The sequence below is a fragment of the Argiope bruennichi genome, chromosome 10 (assembly GCF_947563725.1).
Source record: "Argiope bruennichi chromosome 10, qqArgBrue1.1, whole genome shotgun sequence".
Classification (NCBI taxonomy): domain Eukaryota; kingdom Metazoa; phylum Arthropoda; class Arachnida; order Araneae; family Araneidae; genus Argiope; species Argiope bruennichi.
In genome coordinates, this window is record NC_079160.1 from 81,741,636 (window position 1) to 81,761,109 (window position 19,474).

Genomic DNA, 19,474 nt, shown 5'->3' on the forward strand with positions numbered 1-19,474 from the left:
TATGCTTATTCAGTAACCGTTAATTGGAATAATCAAAGATTTCTTTATACTTTAGATGATATAAATTCGTTTTTTGTGCGTGTATGTGCGCGTTAGTGATGCTATATAATTAAGAGTATAAAAATGAATTAAAGATTGAACGAATCAAGCTAAAAACGTTATCCTACCCCAATTGGAAAGAAGTTAGAATTTTCTTTAAAAATTTTAATGATGTTTAATATTTTTTATTTATTATTATTATTTATATATTTATTCCTTAGTTAATAAAACGTTGAGATTCTTTAATTAATTAGAACGAATCTTTTAGCTTTCTTGAAACTCTAATATTATAAATTATTAGCAATGATTACTTAATGTGTATATGCTGCCCAATAACTAAATGAGAAATTTCTAATTCTTTCGCCCACCCCACCCCACTCCCCGTTGTAAGGGACCATTACAAAAAGATACCCTTTAAAAGAGAAAGTATGATGCCATTGTGCTATGATAAAAGAACTTTTCCGAAAAAATGTGACTGGTCAAACTGAATTTAGGGTGGGATACTAGAAGGCAGGACAAAAGTCCCCTTTCAGAAAGGGGCGGGATGGGGTCCCAATATATACAAGCTCAAGTTAACCCTGGCTTCATTTCCTGAGATATTTTCAGCAAAAGTTCTTGTTGGTGCAAAAGTAATTAGAAGTTTTATTTTTATTATCAAAGGCTTCAGTTTTTGACTTGTTTTGCGAATTTGGTAAGTGAATTTCCACTTTAAAAAAAAAAAAAAAAATGCTGCGATTATTTTCATACTTAAGAATTAAAATTAGCTTTGTTGTTCCACTATTTGTTTCGAAAGTATGTAACTTCATTCTTAAAACTTTGAACGCTTTCCTGATATTTTTAAAGAAATAGTTTATGCATAAACATGAAACAAATGTTTATTCAATTTTATTCAATTTTAATCTCACTATTAATTATCATTTACGCTCCCTTTATTCTTTTTATTATTAGCCAAAAGTCAACTGAATGCAATTCACAATTCTCCGATGTTTCTTAATTTTCTATATTACTGAAAATTGATTCAATTTATTCTTGATCTTTAAGATTGAATCTTTTCAACAAAATAAATTTTCTATGAAATTTCTTTATCGAGAAATCTTAAAGCTTGATATTAGCTATTTGGTAATAAATATAAGAAATAGTAAACAAATAAATAGCGAATAGGGATAGGAATGTAAATATAAGGAAAACTATCAGGGAGTACAAAATTCGGACTTAAAGAAATTTTAATAGCTCAACAATTATTTCAAAAGGGAAGGATCACTATAAAGTAAAAGAAAATAGCATAAAGTGTTTTTAAACCTGTTTCCCAGCAATATATAATTAATACATTCACATAATTAAGAATTATTACTCATTTCTTTATCTCAAGCGGTAAATTTAAAATTGTTATTAAAATAAAAATCGAGCCTTAAATAAGTATTGAGTAGTATAAGTATATATATTTTGCTTTCTCTAAAAAATTTTTGAAAAATTTATTTCAAAATTCGCAATAATATTAGTGGCAGCTATTAATGAATTTCAGGAAATTTCATTGCCATGTTTTTCTTTTCCTTTTTGATAAGGATTTTGTTTTAATTTTTATTTAGTGTTTTACATTTTTTAAGCAATAATTTTATTTGATCAGTGTCAGCTTTAGAGTGCTTAAAATTCTTGTAAAATGAAGTAAAAATTTTCAAAACAGTCAACAATAATACAAGCTAAGTGAAAATTGAAAACATAATCAATGCTAGTTGAGGTATTGAATAATTAAGATAGCTTCCATACAACATATGGCTAATCAAAATGATGAAATAACAGAACTCATACAATATGCAAGAAATTCTTTCTTTTTAATATGTATAATGAATTAATTTTTATTTGAGACTACTCTAAGGCTGTTGGGAATGGGTGTTATAATTTTGCGCAGAAAATTCGAAGATGGCTCCTAACGCGGTACTCTTATCCTTAAATCTCCATACCACATTAATAGGAACAGATTTAAATTAAGGCAAAAACTATATATATTCAAAATCTGAATATATGTCATGTCTTGGCTGCAATCAAGAGTCAAACCTTGGTCATCCTCAAATAACGATTAAGTACATAAAAAATTAGAGAACGTGCAATAATACTATTTATTTCCACTGTGCCTAGTTTGTTGACAGTTAATTCCCGTGGGCATTTACTAAAAAAAAATTAAAAAGAAATTGGAACTTGGTCCAGTTTCCTTGAAAAGAAATTTGTATTCCATAAACCCCGTCAACTATTTAAAAAAAATAAACCCTGGGAATTAAAAAACTAAAAAGAAACCGAGAGCGAAGATTTTTTGATTAAAGAGCGAAAGAGCGAGGGGAGTTGGCGGTGAAGTTGGCGAGCGAATCTCCTCCGTCCCCCACTGCTCAAGGTGAACGACAGTCTATCGCGTGCAGTGAGCGCGAACAGCCGCCTTATTCTCTCTTGTGTCTGTGCTGCTGCCATGGATTAACTATGGACCGGATCTGTTGTATCGACGAGGAGCGGCGGTGCTCCAACCCCGCTGCTCGAGCGACCTGTTCCCGGCGTGCCGATGCCGGATACCGGACTCAGCCCGCGGTGCGAAAAGCATGGTGGAAGACCCTCACATTCATACAGCAATTTGGTAAGTACCAGAAGAAGATAGTTGCTTTAAACGGAAATAACGATTTTGTCTTCACAGCCATTTAAAGAGGACAGAATTTTAATCTTCTCATAAGGTAAATACCAATATCATGGGTTGCATGAAAATAATTTTTAAAAAGGAAATAGAATGGCATAAAATGCACTTTTAAAAAAAATTAAAGCCATTTTTTTTTCTCTTATTTAATTTTTTAAAAATAATGATTGCACTCTTTGCTGAAAACTAATTCTTATAGTTACAGTTCTATGATATGAATTGATTTATTAAGATGTTCTTAAATCATTATCATATTTGATTAACCTATAATTTTCTACTAACAATTTGATAGAAGGGATAGATGTAAAAAATAATGCTTCTAAAGACGTATTAAGAATTACTCAATTTTCTTTCATTCTTTCATCATTAAGAAAAAAAATATTTCATATAATGTCAGCCAAATAAATTTTCAAAATACTTTCATAATTCAGATTCAATACCTAATATTCACATATCAATTATGAATATGTTGCTCATTATGAGTGAGTGTTATTACAGTGGCATATAAGCATAAACAGTAGTAGCAATTACGTCTCATGGTTGCTTATTGGAAGTATTATCGATGTATTATTAAAGTACAATGCAGCAAATCAACGTGTTTACTGTAAAGATTATAGTAAATCTAATTTTCTTGTAACTGTTCATTACATAACATTTCATCTAGTTAAAATTTAATCCATAAAAGGAAGCAATCGGAACCCAAGTTGCAATCAAATTTAAATCACATGAAATTCATAATCTTTGCTGTCTATTGTTATGATCTTCCTTGCAATTCATAACCAAGTCTTTCATAACTGTCAATAAATTACAATTATTTTAAGAAAATTTAGAAATTTTATTTAGTAATTATAATTTTCCTTTAAATGTAGTTCCTCATTATTTGTATTTGTCATTTAATTCAATTAACTCTTTTCCTCTGGTTAATAGTCTTACTGTAGTAGTTTGAAAACGCTATTTGAAATGTACTTCTTAACTTTAATTAACTATTAATTTTTTGATATTAATTAGTAATGACCTTTTTGATTAAGAAGTACATTAAGTGACAAATTTATATTTAACTATAATTTATGTGCTTCAAAAATATTTAAGACTTTTTGATTAACAGATCAAATATTAAAATTTTCCCTCCCGTTTTTTCTAATATTTTTACCTATTTTGAAGTGCTCATTCACAATATAGAAAAGTCAAGTTGCGAAAATAAAGAAAAGTCAAAAATATATTCAGTTTTATGGTTTTTCTTTAAAATTTATGCTTATTCTAAATTTTAGGCTTTAAAATTTTAGGTGTTCAACTTTTAATAAAAATAATGATTTTCTTTCCTTCTATGAAGTTATAATAACTATGTGACATAAGCGATAGTAATAAATATTTTTTTTATTTATTTTTTATTGATCTCTAAAGAATGTTCTAACAAAAATCATTGAAGAAATTTATATATATATATATATATATATATATAAAAATGACAAAATACCCAAAATTTTCGCTTCCTTTTAAGCCATTTATAAATTCACATTATTTTTATTTTACATATAATTACAAATTCTTTCCACTGTGCTAGCTTTGTTTTGATTTTCGCATCACTTTAAAATGTTCGGATTGCCGAAGGCTTCATTACTAATCATTATTTTAAAACAATAACTATACACTTATCATATTTGTTTAGCGTGACACAGCTCATTAAGTCTTTTTAAAGCATGCAGAAAAAATGATGATAACTGCATGAGATTACATCGTTTTAACGCTCTATTTGAGTCTTGTCTTTTCCACTTTAAGTATTTGTTTTCGCTATTACTTGTGAAATCGAGCCGCCATCTCACACGCGAAGTGCTTTGTAACAACGGTATAAAACGATTCACTTCAACTAAAGTAACTATCAATTGATTGTCCTATTAAATTAAATCATTATTGTTTTAAATTTTTGATAGATAGCTCGTCTTTAGGAAGCCCTGATGTCTTCTCTAGATTAACTCTGGTGTTCTCAGAAATTATCTAAAGAATACGACTATTCGATGAAGAGATATTTCTCTTCTCAAACCCTCAGTTTTATCAAGTGATAATAAATATCTTTTTATTTCGTAAAATATTTAATTTAATATATTGTTCTTAAATGATGCATCATTCGTTTTCCGGAATTATTAATTTATTTTACCAAATCATGCAATACAACAAATTCTTTCGGCATCTGAAGTCTTTTCAAAGATTTTTCTTAATTCTTTAGAATTTGTAAAAAAAAAAAAAAAATTGAAATGGCAGCGGAATCCATCTTTCTTCTCTAATCTTATCATTATTACTCTGGGAAATAATAATGAGAGGAATAGAATCACCTGACTGAATAACAATATTAAACTGATCAATAATGACTGAATAATGATATTATTTAAACATTACTTCAAAAGCATTTGTTATTCATAGATTGATATGTATAAACTAAAACTAATAGAATGGTATGTATATATATATATTATTTCAGAATTTTATTGAAGGAAATTGAAATTTTCAGACTTTATATTGAAGGCTGGGTTAAGAGGTTAAAGCGAAAATAGTTAGAAACTAGAAGTATCCTGATGTAATTAATATATACAATTGCATAACTTTTACGTTTTTCTATGACGGTAAATGTCTACTCAACACTAATATTTTGTCTAGAATTCTTAGAAATTTGTTTTTTAGGTGTTCAGCAGCTCGGAAAAATGTTTCACAATGTTAATCAATCTTCGTCAATTCCAAGCAAGCTGCTAATTTCATGCATGATTTGTTTGTGTTTATAAAGATGTATTAACGGATTACAATTTCGACATTTCTGTAATATTTGACAGCATTATCATTTCAAGGAATTTTTTGTCCTTTAATTACAACTTAAAAATTCGAGGTTAAGGCCACAGTTTTTCTCACTATGCAATCAAAAACACAATTTATCAACAGATAAAAACAAATCATGCTTTTGAAATAATTGAATCGATATTTTTCATGTTAAAATGAATAGAGGTGTAAAACTGTAGTAACAACTATGCTCATGCATAGCTCTCTAGTATTTGCATTAAAAAGAATTTCGTTACCTTTGCAATATCTTTCATCTACTGCAAAAGACTATTATAGAACTAACTATAAAAAGCTTTTTAGTAGCTACCCTTTTTTAGATATACATTTAATAGCACGTTTAAGTTGCAAATATTAATGAATTTCGTGGCGGCGGGGGGGGGATATAACGTTTTAATTCACAATATAATGCTTTTTGTGTGTTTATATATGGCCACTAATTGCATTAACAAGTTCTAAGCAAACTATAAGATTGCTTTCTTATTTTCTTAAAAAACAGTTAAAATCGCGGTATTCAATGTGCTTAAGAATATAAGATAATTTTGCTAAATTTTAGATATTTAGAAGTTATTTTTCAGTTGGGTTTGCCATGACATGAAAGGATAAACATAACCGATCAAAAAGTTATATATTAAACAGAAATTCAGCCGATAAAAATGCTTTTTTATTGAAGACTCTTCAGATGAACAAGAAAAATACCATTTCATTTCAGGAAAAAAATTAATCCATATTTTGCCTTTGAACTCCTCTAGTCACATATTATCGAAATAAATACCGTCAGTTTTTATTCTTATAATTTACGCTGAATACTTAAATAAACTATTTGAAGAATAAATGAAACTAGGAACGAAATATATTTAGTGGCGTTATTTTGCCGGAAGTTCCAAACATTCCAAAATGTTTTTCTTGAATACAATAATATATCATTTTTTCCAGAGATGGGGGGGGGGGGAGGAATGTCCGTTGATATTTAAAGCTTAAAAAAAGTGTTCCACTGGAACTTTTAGTTCTGTACCGAATAGAGATTCATGCGAAATCCATCACGATTCAGATCCCACATTTTGTTTTCTCTTTGAGTCGTTCCGATTTTTAAAAAAAGAGAGAGAAAGAGATGCTTGCAAATCGGTCTTCCTAGTGCCCCTATAAATGGACACAAACAATGGACCTATAAGATAAAGCCTGTAAATGCATGATGTGCTGCTTCGAAAGTGCTCCAGTTTCCTGAGCTGACCCATGACCCTCCTCCAAAGAATCTCACGAACAAACGCCAGCTGGATGTCACCCGTTCCTCAATGGAGTTCGATAGATTCCTTGCCACGAAACTTCCCGGACGGACTGAAGAAGAAAAAAATAATAGTAATAAAATTAAAAAATAAAAGAATCAGATCGAAAGAATGAGACCGAGGAATGGACAGACTGGACATGAAGGTGGCGAGGCTTTCATGGCGGCTGAAGACAATAGTGATAGTATCGAAACAAGTGGGCCGTGGAAAAGATTGCACCTACTTAAAGTCGGTAAGTCCGCAACTAAGCGTGAAAATTGGCCTGCTCGGCCCTCTTGCCCTCAACGCACATATTTTGGTTCATTACCCCTCCTTGGACACTCGCCGTATCTTCCACCGACCGCGTGTTTACATCGGGTGAAAACATCTGTAGCTGAGGACATCGATCTTTTCCATCTTTGCGCAGTGCCATCGAATCTCCCGAATGGAATTTCAGGGAGTGGGGAAGAGCGAGTCGGCTTCCGAAAATTAACTCTCGTTCGAAATCTGGAAAAACTACTTCAGCTCCAGAATGAATTGCCTGGCTACGAAAGTGCTCGTTTCTTGAGTTATTTTCATATGAATACCTAATGATTCGCTTCAGGTCTTCGTCTCTGAAGGCATTTTATGGCATTTCGGAAATTTCAATGGTCATCGGAAGTTATAAAGGATTCTTGATATGTCTCGTGTTTTGGTTACTCGCATATCAATTTTTGCACATTTCAGATAAAAAAACAATCTTATTTAATAAGTAGTAAGGTATTTATGAGGTATTTTTAATGTTTAGATGCCTTGTATACCTCGATTTCCTAATATTGGCAAAAAAAAAATTTGGATCTCAGCAATCTTATAAACATGAGCATTTTCAAATGCACTTCATGAAATTTTTTATTTCCTAAAGACTGAATCCTGTAGCGTTGCTATTGTTTCAAAAAGAAGTTTCGAGAAAGCTGATTTCTAAATGATTTTCATTCTATATCACTTGCCATTTTTAAGTTTGCATTAAATATTATGATGATGTTGAAATTTAAAATTGTTTATAAATGCTATTTATTTAGAGTTCAATTTTGTATGGTCAATTTTTAATTCGGAAGGATTAGATTTTATTTCTCTTCTATATTTTTGAAGTAAATTAATTAAATGTCCGAAAACAATAGTTTTTTTTTACCTCTAATGATACTGGAACAATTGTTTTACAAAAATCATTTCCTATAATCGTTATGCTAGATTATTTTTTTCAATGCATTTCTCTTTTTTCCCTCAAGAAAATAGCATCAGTTAATGAAATATTATTAAAAAATTAAAAATGAAAGTTAAATATGCACATTATTTCCAAATTTATAAATTCAGTGCTTTTTCATTTATTTGTATAATCATCCTTTAGTATCCTTACTCTCTATCCAGAATTAAATCAATTTAATAAAATGTGCTTCAAACTATTATTTTTTTAATTTAAAGTGAATTCTTGAAGCTTCATAATTTAATTTAAATGCTGTTTCTCTATTAACAGACAGCACTTTAGATTCTAACCACTGTAAAGCTTCCACGTATAAAATGTCAAAAATTCAAATTAAAAAAAAGTTTAGAAATGTGGCGAAAAAGTTGCTAGAGTAGTAGCAGTAGAATGTCACCAATGTGTAGGTGACTAAATAAGGAGTGAATTTAGACAGGGTATCTATCCAAAAATAAAAATATAAAAAAGAGGAATTGTCCAGCGTCTGGGGTAAATTCGACGAATGGGCGTGTATTGTTTTTTTAAGGTCACGCAATCCTAAATGTTTTAAGTCACGCGTCAAAATAAAGTAGGATCATCACGTAACAACCAGTAGTCAATCTAATTCTGCTGCGCATTTCGTCTATTAACTTGCTATTTAATAATTAATTTTGGGTTTATTTAATTACTATATTGGGGAAACAAAACGTAATAGGAATTCAATGATTAAATGAAATAATAAAGAAATATAAACTTATGTAGGTTTATAGCTGAAAGTGTCACAGTATGCTAATTGATCAATTTAGAGTTTTTTAATTGATTTTATTATATAATAGTCATAATTTTTGGCAGTCAGTGAACATGGTCTCCCAAAAACTTTCTCGCATATTTTTTTAATAAATGTGTTGTCTTTTTACTCTTGCATAAAATTGTGGACTTTTAAAGTCACTAATGTTTTGCATGGCTTTAGCGAACAATAATTACGAAATATTGATCTTTTACGAAAATTTAGCAATTTTGCAAATCTATTGTGTGATTCTACGCTATTTTTTGGGGGGCAATTAATTTCTGGCATGCAGTTAATAGTACTCAAAATTTGAATTTGTGCTTTAGATATTTGTATTTTAAACACACACACGAGTTTTCCAACCGTTTGAAAACAAAATTTTATCTATATGCCATATCTAACTCAAAGCGCTTTTGAGCTATTATATTTACAGTCAAACAGACATAGTGCAAAAAAGGCATTTTCGAAGTCAGGAAGGTCTGAAATGTGAAGAATTTTTTGACGATTACAATATTTTCTGTATAATTCGCATTCAAGAAAGTTGAAAATTGCAAAATAAGACAAAAATCTGAAAATGTTGATTCAGAGTTGCATATTAGATGTTCAGTTCGCATATGTACAAAACTTTTCGGATAAGCTTTAATTACCTTTTTATTTATTCTGTTAAATTTAAATGACATTTTAAATCTACTCCATAGGCTACTGCGCATAAATTTCTTAATTGTAAAATAGGCGGATAAAAATTAATGAAATGGTGCTAGAGATACCTGAGCTATTACCTAAAATACCTAAAAATATTATGACCATTTTACCATAAATGTATGATGGATCATTATTACCAGGTTGCTTACCTCAAATATCATTACGACTGGATTCTACTGTAATGAAAGGAAATGGTAAAGACGAACAGCGTTGAGTAAATAGAAAAGATGTTGCTATGATTCTGAATATTTCAAAACCGTATCTAAATGATAGTTATGCCTTTTTACTCATCTCATCAATCCATCCAAATTTATTTTCATTTTCGTTTTCCTACTTTACCTTTTAATATATCGAATTATTAATTGTAATATTTAGTTGGAAGACAGCAATAATGTAAATAAATAAATAAATAAAATAAAAATGAATTTAAATAACAAAAATGGTTCGAAGAAAAAACGTATTTTTTAAAATTTATTTAGGCGAATGAAACAATTGCTACTATTTTTATGCAGTTATTCTGTAGATTTATAAAACCAGATTAATTTGATTTTAATAATAATGTAGGAATATTTCCATCCATTTAATGTTTTATGAAAAAATATTTTTATCATACATTAATTTCGGTTATTAAATGATGTCGATAATTTAAAGTGATTCTGATGATAATTTTGATATTTTAAAAAAAAAATAACGTTTAGCATCAGAGAAAATAAAATTTTAAAAAATCCTTTGAAAATTAAACCTTTAATTGTCATAATAATATATAAATAAATATCGCTATAATTGTCAATGTGTCTTTTTTTTTTAAATGCGCTTCTGCATTTAGAACTCGATTTTTTTTTTTTTTACCGCATTTAAAAAGGAAAGAAAGGGGGGGGGGGAAAGTAGAGCAAAGTAAATGAAAGTAGACATTTGAAACCTGCAAGCGAATTTGATGTTGTTTCAAAGGCACAAAACGTTCTTCAGTGTACCTTTTCGGTGATTGGCGCAATAAAGAAAGAAAAAAAAAACTAGTTCGCCTCATAGAATTTCATTCGAAAGAGAGCGAAATGACTTAGGAAAAAATAATTAAAAAATATCTTAGAATTGTTACATTGTAATAAGGAGGAAAACTCAAAAGGCTTGTTTATCTCTCGAGATTGAAAAAAGGTAAAACAATGTTATCATTTGATGCTAGGTTCATAATTGTTTGAAAAGATAGAGGTTTTTATTATTATTTTCTTATGATTCTTTTTGCTATATTTTTACTATCAATCGAATTTTAATATCAAATTGGGTGATTTTTTTATCTTGGTTTTCAAAGAAAAGCAATTCAGATGAACGTAATCAAATATATTTATTTATTTAAATTCTTTAGCTTTATTTTTTATCTGTAATATTAAATCTTGAAGAGATATTTTCGTTGTAAAAATAGATTTTGCAATTTGTAATTACCATATTATAAAAATTAAAAAACAAACAAACTCAAGCATGTTTCCAATACATTTTGCTATCAACATGTTGAGTGTCATATGTGTAAATATTGTATATCATCGATATATTTTCGAAAATGACCAACTCGAAAGAAAAACGAATGAACAAGTTCAAGATGTTTTAAAATGCATTTTTTGAAATGTGTGTATCAATGTCACTATTCAATATATCATCAATATATACTGGAAATTTATTGATGCGCATATTAAGCTAATATATTTTAAAGTAAGAACGAATTAACTCTTTCTTTCTTTTTCTTTCGCCATGGTCACTTTTAGCAAATACATCAGCGATATATTCTAAGCAAATTTCTTAAAAACTTTTAGAGTAATATCTAATTTGTTGCTGAAACACAAAACAGCAATCTAAAATCGGTAGTATTTTGCGAATTAAGGTCTTTAGCAGTGTATTAAATGTCTCTCTCATATGCTAGACTGATAAACTGCCAAATTAATCATCAATATATATATATATATAAATCACATACGCAATCGACACAGTTTTTTTTAACCAAGAAAAGAAAAAAAGATGATTGTTGATGGAGATCTTTAACTACTTTTTGTTCCGGCCAAGTTTCAAATTTTCAATAACTCGAATCTTCCACCAACTGACCCTTCCTCTGTCTGAGAATTTCCCACGGCAGATTTACTCTTTTATCGGTCTTTGCTCTGTTTCCTATCGTTTTCACCATCTTTGCCCTTTCTGAGAAAATTGTTCCAATCCAAGTCCGGCTTGAGTTGGTGGAGGTTCTTTTTTTTAAGAGCACACATTACCGTGGAACTCATTGGTAATGACCTACTAGCTCACTCGTTTTTACAGAGACAGTCTGCATAATCCCACACAGATTATCCTTCAAAAATGAATTTTCCTTTCAAAATGCGACATCGAATGTGGCGGAATCGTGGATTGGGAACTCAAACCAACGCCTTGACAATGGCGACACGGTTGACCTCACATTCACTGCGTCATTAACTGTCGGATTTTGTAGCGCAATTTACGATGACATGAATAAACTCCTTTTTTTATGAAAATGTTTTTATTTGAATGCTTTTACATTTGAAAAACGAGCTATAAATAAGATGTTGTCTTATTTAACTCTCTGCGACTACTTACTGGTGTTAAGGATGATATATTTTTTCATATTAGAAAGTGTTTGCAAATAGTCTACGTGTTTTGATATGCTTTATTTTTTTATTTTCTATTCTCAAAAAAATTCAATCGAAAACACTTATAAACAATCTATTTTTTAATATCTATATAATTTTTAACAAAATAATGTTCATACTAGTAAGTTGAAATAATATCTATAAAGTGCATTATGTAACATGTATGTTTTAAAAGTCGCTTAAAATACTTTACCGTGCAAATCGTTGAATACAAAACTACAGCCTTGGCATTTTGGTAATGAATACTCTCTAAAAGAGGACTTTTCAAATTTTTAATTAAAAATTAATTGAACTTTTAACATTTTTCCTTATTAATTTCTTCCCATATTATAATACAAAAGCCATTAAAATTTAAAAGCATAAGCTTCTTCAATAAAATCAGTCTTATTTCCTTGGAATTTTTTTTTTTCTAATTTAAAAACTTTTAAAAATAGTTTTAATTATTTCAGTAATTGTGACGATATTAAATACATTTTTTGTATCAAGTATAACACGGAATAGGATCTTTAGACAGTTTACTGTTGCAATTACTTGTCCCTTCCACTTTCAACTGTGTAAAGATTTATCAGAATAATTTATTATTTTGTAAAAGAGTCATCGAGCAACAATAAGGAAATATTTCTATAATAAAATTTTGGGGATAGTGATGTAATAAAAAATACTTTAATGCTGTATTTTTTCAAACATATTATTTATTATAAATGGTCTGGTTTTCAACATTTTACTTTTTTTTTTTTTTTCAAACAGTAAATTATATCTAAATGAATCTGAAATTCATAAAATAGAAGTAGGTATTCAGATTGCTTAACTACATTCATGCTTTTCTTCTATTTTAAAAAAATAATTATGAAATGAAGAATAAAATACTTTTTATTAAGAAAAAAAACCCTTCTTTTCTTGCAATAGAGTTTATTAAACTTCAAAACCATATTAAATTATTTCTTCTGTCTGGAAATGTTTTAGTATATGAATTTGAATCTCCTACTTAGATGGTTCTTTCCTATTTTCAAACAACCTGTTTCAAATCGAAAATGAACCGCTTAACTGAATTGTTGTCAAATAAATATTATTTATATTAATCAAGGTATATTTAAATAAATCTTGCTATTGAAATAGAATAGTGGATCATCTGTTTTAAAAATAGTCGTCGTAACTATGCTCAAAGCATTTAATTAACATATGAACGGAATAAAGATGACAAATCGCAGTTACAACACTTCTAATCTGTGGTAAAAGGATTAGATCATCCAGTTCTGACTTCCATATCAAAAGCTGGTCTAAGAACGAAGGAGTGTAACAGGAACCTGGTTAAGGAAAGTCGAATTCTTCCGAAATTCCGTTCCCTAGAGCTCTATGAGGCAAAGGTTGTTTCCCAAATTTCAAACGGAAGTCGGCTTGTAAGAAGGGCAACACCTTAATGTGTAACGACGGAAGTATGACATCATGCGGTGTTCTAGTGGTGTAATCTTATGGTAGACATCGACTAGTTTGTAAAACCGATTAACGGTCAGTTCTCGAATCGTCATTCAACCACGTGCTCGGCTTTTTAATATCTAAGAGAGTAAGTGACAATTTCTCTTTCCTTTTTTCATGTTGTGTTCCATCGTGCTTTTAATGTTATTTGTTTTAATGTTCAATACTCTCTTATTGCTTGGAATTAATTAATTTTTTCGTCTTTTTTTTTATAAATAATGATGTGCTAAGCTTAGATATTAGAAAGTAATTATCCGTTCAAAATTTAAAGATTCATCCATTCATTTTACTTAAAAATTTTGAAGAATGGGATATGAAAATATCTTCCACAATATTATTAGCATAATAATTTTTTAAAAACTAAGATAGAAAAACGAATATATTATAATTTGTTTTCAGAGAATTGTGGATTAGATCCTATTTCAATTTTGAGAAGTTTCATATTAATTTATATATCTCTTCAAAAACTCATATTCATTTTGGATTTTTATTAAATTCTTTCTTACAAATGCTCTAAAAAATAAAAAATAATATTCTTTATGTGCGTTTATTTTTTCAATGGAGGATTTATAGATTTTTATCCTTTCTGAAATAGCAAGATTTGAATTTGAAATGCATATTATCATTGTATAATTTTAAACAATTGCGTTTATATCTTAGTTTGCGTAAAATTATTGTTGGCTCATTTGTTCCTGTTTTTTCCCACGTACATATTCATTCTGAAAATCAAATATTATTTCATAAAGAAAAGCCAAACGTTTTGTTTTAGAAAGTCAAAAATTAATTAGCCTACCAATTGTCTATTTTATCTCTTTCATTTAAGATGCATTTCATTTATAAAGCATGATATTCATTTGCGTCGCAGAGACTTTTAAAGCAGTTGACAGCTTTTATTTAATCCAGGGATCAGTTGAAGTCTTCAAATAATACTTAAAATAGACGGGGAATTATTTTTTAATTTATGAGTGGCAATTAAACTAGCTGGTTTTTATGAAGCGCAACGCGCATTTACCGGTGAAATATTCAAAGCAGATTCCCTCGTATGGAAAACTGAAGCTAAAGTATTTTTATATTAATAGTTTACATGGTGCGGTAATGTAAAATCAGTCGGAGACAATTAAAGTTGCCTTTTTCATTTTGAGAAGCGCATATAAATTGAATGAGTTATATCTATATAATAACTAGACTTCATTAATTAAGTAATTATAATTCTCTTCTAACTAAAATTTTAAATTTTGAAGTGCTCTTAGATTTTATATAAATGATTATTTCGTTTAAATTTGGTTAAAAACTATTGTTAGAAATAATTTCTACAAATATTTGGCTTGATTTGAAAATTATAATATTACGACAATGAGATATTTAAGAAATATGTTGTGGTCAGAGCAACGCCTAATATTTAAGTCCACTGACTCTTTGAGTCATTCTCTCGCCACAACTCGTCTAAGATCCACCCTGTGTGAACGATAAAGCATTTCGTCTTGTCTCCTGAGATCCGCATTCCTTAACCACCCTTGACATAACAGGTAGCAAAATTGAAATATCACTGAAGGTGTTTTCCAAAATAACTGATTCATTTCTTAGTTTCTAAGCAAATTGCCAACTTTCACAAAGCAATTTGCCGACTGAATTCTATCAAAAGTATGAAACTGGTTGTATTGAACTTTAAACTCAGATCTAGTTTGAAAATATTTTTTTTTTCTTTGCTGCTTTGATTTTCCTTTTTCCTCACTTTCAAGATTTGTTGCTTGCCATGTAATTTGCGTTTGTAAAAGAGAGAAATATATATATATATATATATATACTGGAGAATGGTGAAATAAAAAAAAAAAGTGAGTGTTTTCAAAATTCCATTGTATAATTAAGCAAATAGAAGTTCTTGGACTGGTATACTCTCATTGCAAGTGCCGACACTTTTGTGTGATTGATTGATGTCTTTGTAGAGGAGCCGAATTGCAACTCCACGATCTCGGGAGAGGTGGCAAAATATAATTGAATCCCTGCCTCTCTGTGAAGCACTGACAGCTGTTGCATTTCGGGTAAAGTTATTACTATTTTGATTAGATTTAAAAAGGCTATTTACCTCCTAATTTCAGGAAGCTTGATGATTCTATTACTAGTAGAGAAAATTATTTATATCAATGAGTATATTTTTGTACAAAACATTAATTAAATTAAGTGATGAGACGATGCGCATTAATAGAGACCATATTTGCTAACTAATTCATATTTAAAAAATTCTATCAAAATCTTCTATTAAATTCTGTGATGCAAAATATCAAGGACAATTATAACAGTTATGTTGATTGGAAATATTTTCATCAATCAACTGTTTTACTAAATTACCGCTCCAAATCCAATTTATTTTTCGTTGTTATTCTATTAATTTGTTTCACTTTCTGCAAATATGCAATGCTTTAATTTCGTCCTTTTAGAGAAAGTGAAATGGGATTTATAAACAAAAAAGACTGTCGACGAAAAAATGCTCAATAAAAAAAATTCTAGAATTAGAATAAAATTTACAAGAATTACATTGTGCTATTACATTATTTTCAATAGTTTGCTTCCTGAAAGATTGCTCTGTAGACAAAATTAAACATCACCTGTTTTTAAAAGGAAGGGGGGGAGGAGTGAAAACAAGATAATGAGGGAAAGAAAAGAAAGATACGAGGAACTAAAGTTTAAGCGATCAAGTTGTGACAATGTAAAAAACGTGTTTATGACAGGAAAATGCGTGCTGCAGAGGTATTCGAGAACTGGTTGGGGTCATGCCCTGAATCTCTATATGACGACCTTGGGAGAATACTTTCTCCTCATAAAACTTAATGTGAAAAATTGTTTCTCATTTTATTACAAGAAATGGACTAAGGATGTCTCTGCCCGCAGGCGCTTTCTGAGACATCGCTCCACGTAATTCCGGGCCTCACTCAGAGCATACGTGTCATCAAGTAACGGGATTGATATCGGTGTTGCTTCATCCAAGATAAGTGTTAAGGGAAAACGTCGCGTTCTTTCTCTATTGGTAACCTTCGTCTTGTTTTTCACGATTTTTTTCCCCTTCAAATGGTCCAACGAATCGATAAATCACTTATTTTGTAACCCGCAATGTCGTAATGAAATATTTCTTTCAAAGCTATTGACTAATTGCAGCCAACACGATTTTTGCCTTCACTTTTTTCAGTTGAATAACGAAAAGTGAATGGATTTTTGTTTACTATTTTCCTTTCCACCTAATTTTGTATTTATATGCGTGAATACAGTTGAGTCTCTATTTAACGAAATCTCATTTTTCCATTTGAAAGCTCCTTTATAAAGAAATTAGTTAAACAGACTTTTGCAAATTAAATTATAAAGGAAAAGAAAAAAAATCAAAGGTTGAAACCTATCTATTTTATTGACTTCCACACAATCATAGGCTTTGAAATTTTAATCCTGCTTTATAAAGATTTATTATAAAGAACAGATTTTTCATGAAAATTTTGATACTTTCGTAAAAGATTTAAATACGTTACAATCTACAAAAAGGCATGGGAACTGTAATTCTATCTGTGTTGCCTCAAATACTCTTTGTATTTTTCTTTCTTATAAAGTTTTTTTTTTTTTAATACATCTTCATGCTGCCATTTTTCGCGGCAGTCGATTTGGGTGATCTTGTTGAAACTTCGACAGATGAGAATTCGTGAAATGTTGCAAAAAGTGCTGAAACTTGAAATGAAAGTCGTATTCATTGGAAACATTCCGACCGATCAACAGTTACTCAGAATTTTTTTAATGAAGTTTAACTAAAACTTGCGCTTCTGTTTAATTTAAGAAAAAAATCATGTACAATGGCAGTCAAAATGCTTCTTAAAGTAACGTTATTATTAAAAGAAAAGGAAGGTTGTTTTATAAATATTAGTATCGTAGAATTCCGTTTTTAGAATATTCACATATGTGCATTATTCTGCCAAATTTCCCTCAATTTGAACACGTGCTGAATTAGAACAGATCTCCTACGTCAGAATAATCACTATTCATAAACAATGACTTCAGTTCTACTGAGTAAATCAGATATGATTCATACGTGTGCCGAAGTTTTGATATAACAATATGTCATTAGATTTTTTAGCATGGTCTTAGTACCTCTCACATTACTACGTGCCATGCATTTATGCACTTTCATCAAGTAAGCCATTGCTGTGATTTTTCTTGGAGAAAAATTGAATGAAGGGTTTCTTAGAAATCATATACAATATATATTTTTTTTTTCTGTTTGCTTTCATTATCGTTTTCCCCCCTTTTTCTTTTGCTTTCTTTCTCTGTAATTGTTTATTAAAGAACTAAAGTTTGGTACCTTACATACTTTTTATGTCATTATTTACTGCATTTTTCAATTAAACTTTTATATTCATAAAAATATCCTTTTCCGAGATATGTATATATATTTGTATATTATAGATGGTGAGTAGATTTTTAACCAGTGAAGTGCATTTGACGTGTATTCATATCAATTCACGCATTCATTTTGGCGTGTTCGAATTGCAAATTTTTATCTAATTTTTTATCTATTCTATCTAAAATCTTATTCTCTTTATTATGATTTTTTGCAAAATTTACTATGCAACCATTTGCATTACGTTCGATGTGTACATGCGCCATCATTTGATTTTTTAAAAAAGGACTTGAGGGACTTTAAAAATAAATTCAGCAGCTAACTGGGTAAATGGGAACACTTGTTATTGCATTTTCTGAAAAATATTGATCTTATATTTCTTATTGTTTCACTGCTTAAATATATAACCAATTTTATTAAAATTAAAATAAATAGATAAAAGGTGTGAATTAGAATAAAAAGGGTATATAATAATGTCCCCTTTATGTTTTTGTCGCCAAAATATTCACATTTTTATATATTGAGTTCAGACGAGAATATATTTAATATTTTTATCTTAGATGTCGTATTACGTAGGCATCGCAACTGCGGATTTGTTAATATTACATGTCAATAATTTAAAATAACTTAATAAAGGATATTAATAAATAAATATTTAGAATATAGCTTTCTAAATATGTAATTTTTTTGGTGAATAATTCCGTTTAGGAAGAAAAAAAAAAAATGTTGGAAGAGAAAGTGACCTGTATGTGTTCAAATTTTTGTTTTGAGTGCTATTGGTTTTACTCGATTCATAATAAAATATAAACAGAAGATCCAATTCATTACGGAACCTCACATGGTTTAATACCAGCCATAATCGGGTTATATAACTTAGAAATGTGGTTTCTAATACTTCATTACAGAATAAGCATGATCCCAAATATTGAATTTTAACTTTATTTACAAACTATTTAAAGTTTCTTTTTTCGAGGTTCTGTTGTTGGTGGAAAAAGAGAACAATTTTTTTAAAAAAAATGTGCTTAGAGAACCCTAACATTGCAATAATTATGTAAAAAAAAAGAGTCCCTTTATATGAAAGATGTTGATTGTATTTAGATGCTACGACTCTTGACAAAAATTATAAACCCTTTATATGAAGAAATGCTGTTACACATATACATAAATATGCTTTGGAATAGTGAAGAAAGTGTCCTTTGTCTAATTCTTTTTAGGCAGTGTATTCGACGCTGCTACAAGTACTTGCATGCACGCGACATTGATTACCTCTACAAAAATATTCTTTGTGAACTGCTCTCTGATGTCCGCCACTTGCTGTCCGGTCTCAGAACCCAGGCGTGCGTCAAAGACAACTTACCGCTTGAAGGACTCCAAAGAAAGTGAAAATGACTACGTAATTCTGAGTGGTAGAAGAAGGTAGATATTGAAAAGAATCGCGTCTTGGAGGAGATGGGGTTGCGCAACGGGCGGATCTCTTTGGGGATGCAGGTCACGTG

At 29.5% G+C, this 19,474-nt stretch overlaps 1 protein-coding gene across 4 annotated transcripts in view; it reads left to right on the forward strand.

The window, feature by feature from the left end:
* Positions 1–19,474, forward strand: part of LOC129988369 (uncharacterized) — a 158,063-nt gene that overhangs the window by 99,152 nt on the left and 39,437 nt on the right. For 2 of the 4 annotated variants that reach the window (XM_056096580.1, XM_056096583.1), the window contains exon 1: positions 2,453–2,656. The exons of 1 other annotated variant lie outside the window; for it this stretch is intronic. In XM_056096580.1, the coding sequence (XP_055952555.1) occupies positions 2,506–2,656 (151 nt within the window). In that variant the 5' untranslated portion in view covers positions 2,453–2,505. Of the gene's footprint in view, positions 1–2,452; positions 2,657–13,648; positions 13,695–19,474 lie in introns of those variants that run through there. One more of the 4 variants, XM_056096582.1, reaches the window with a different exon arrangement.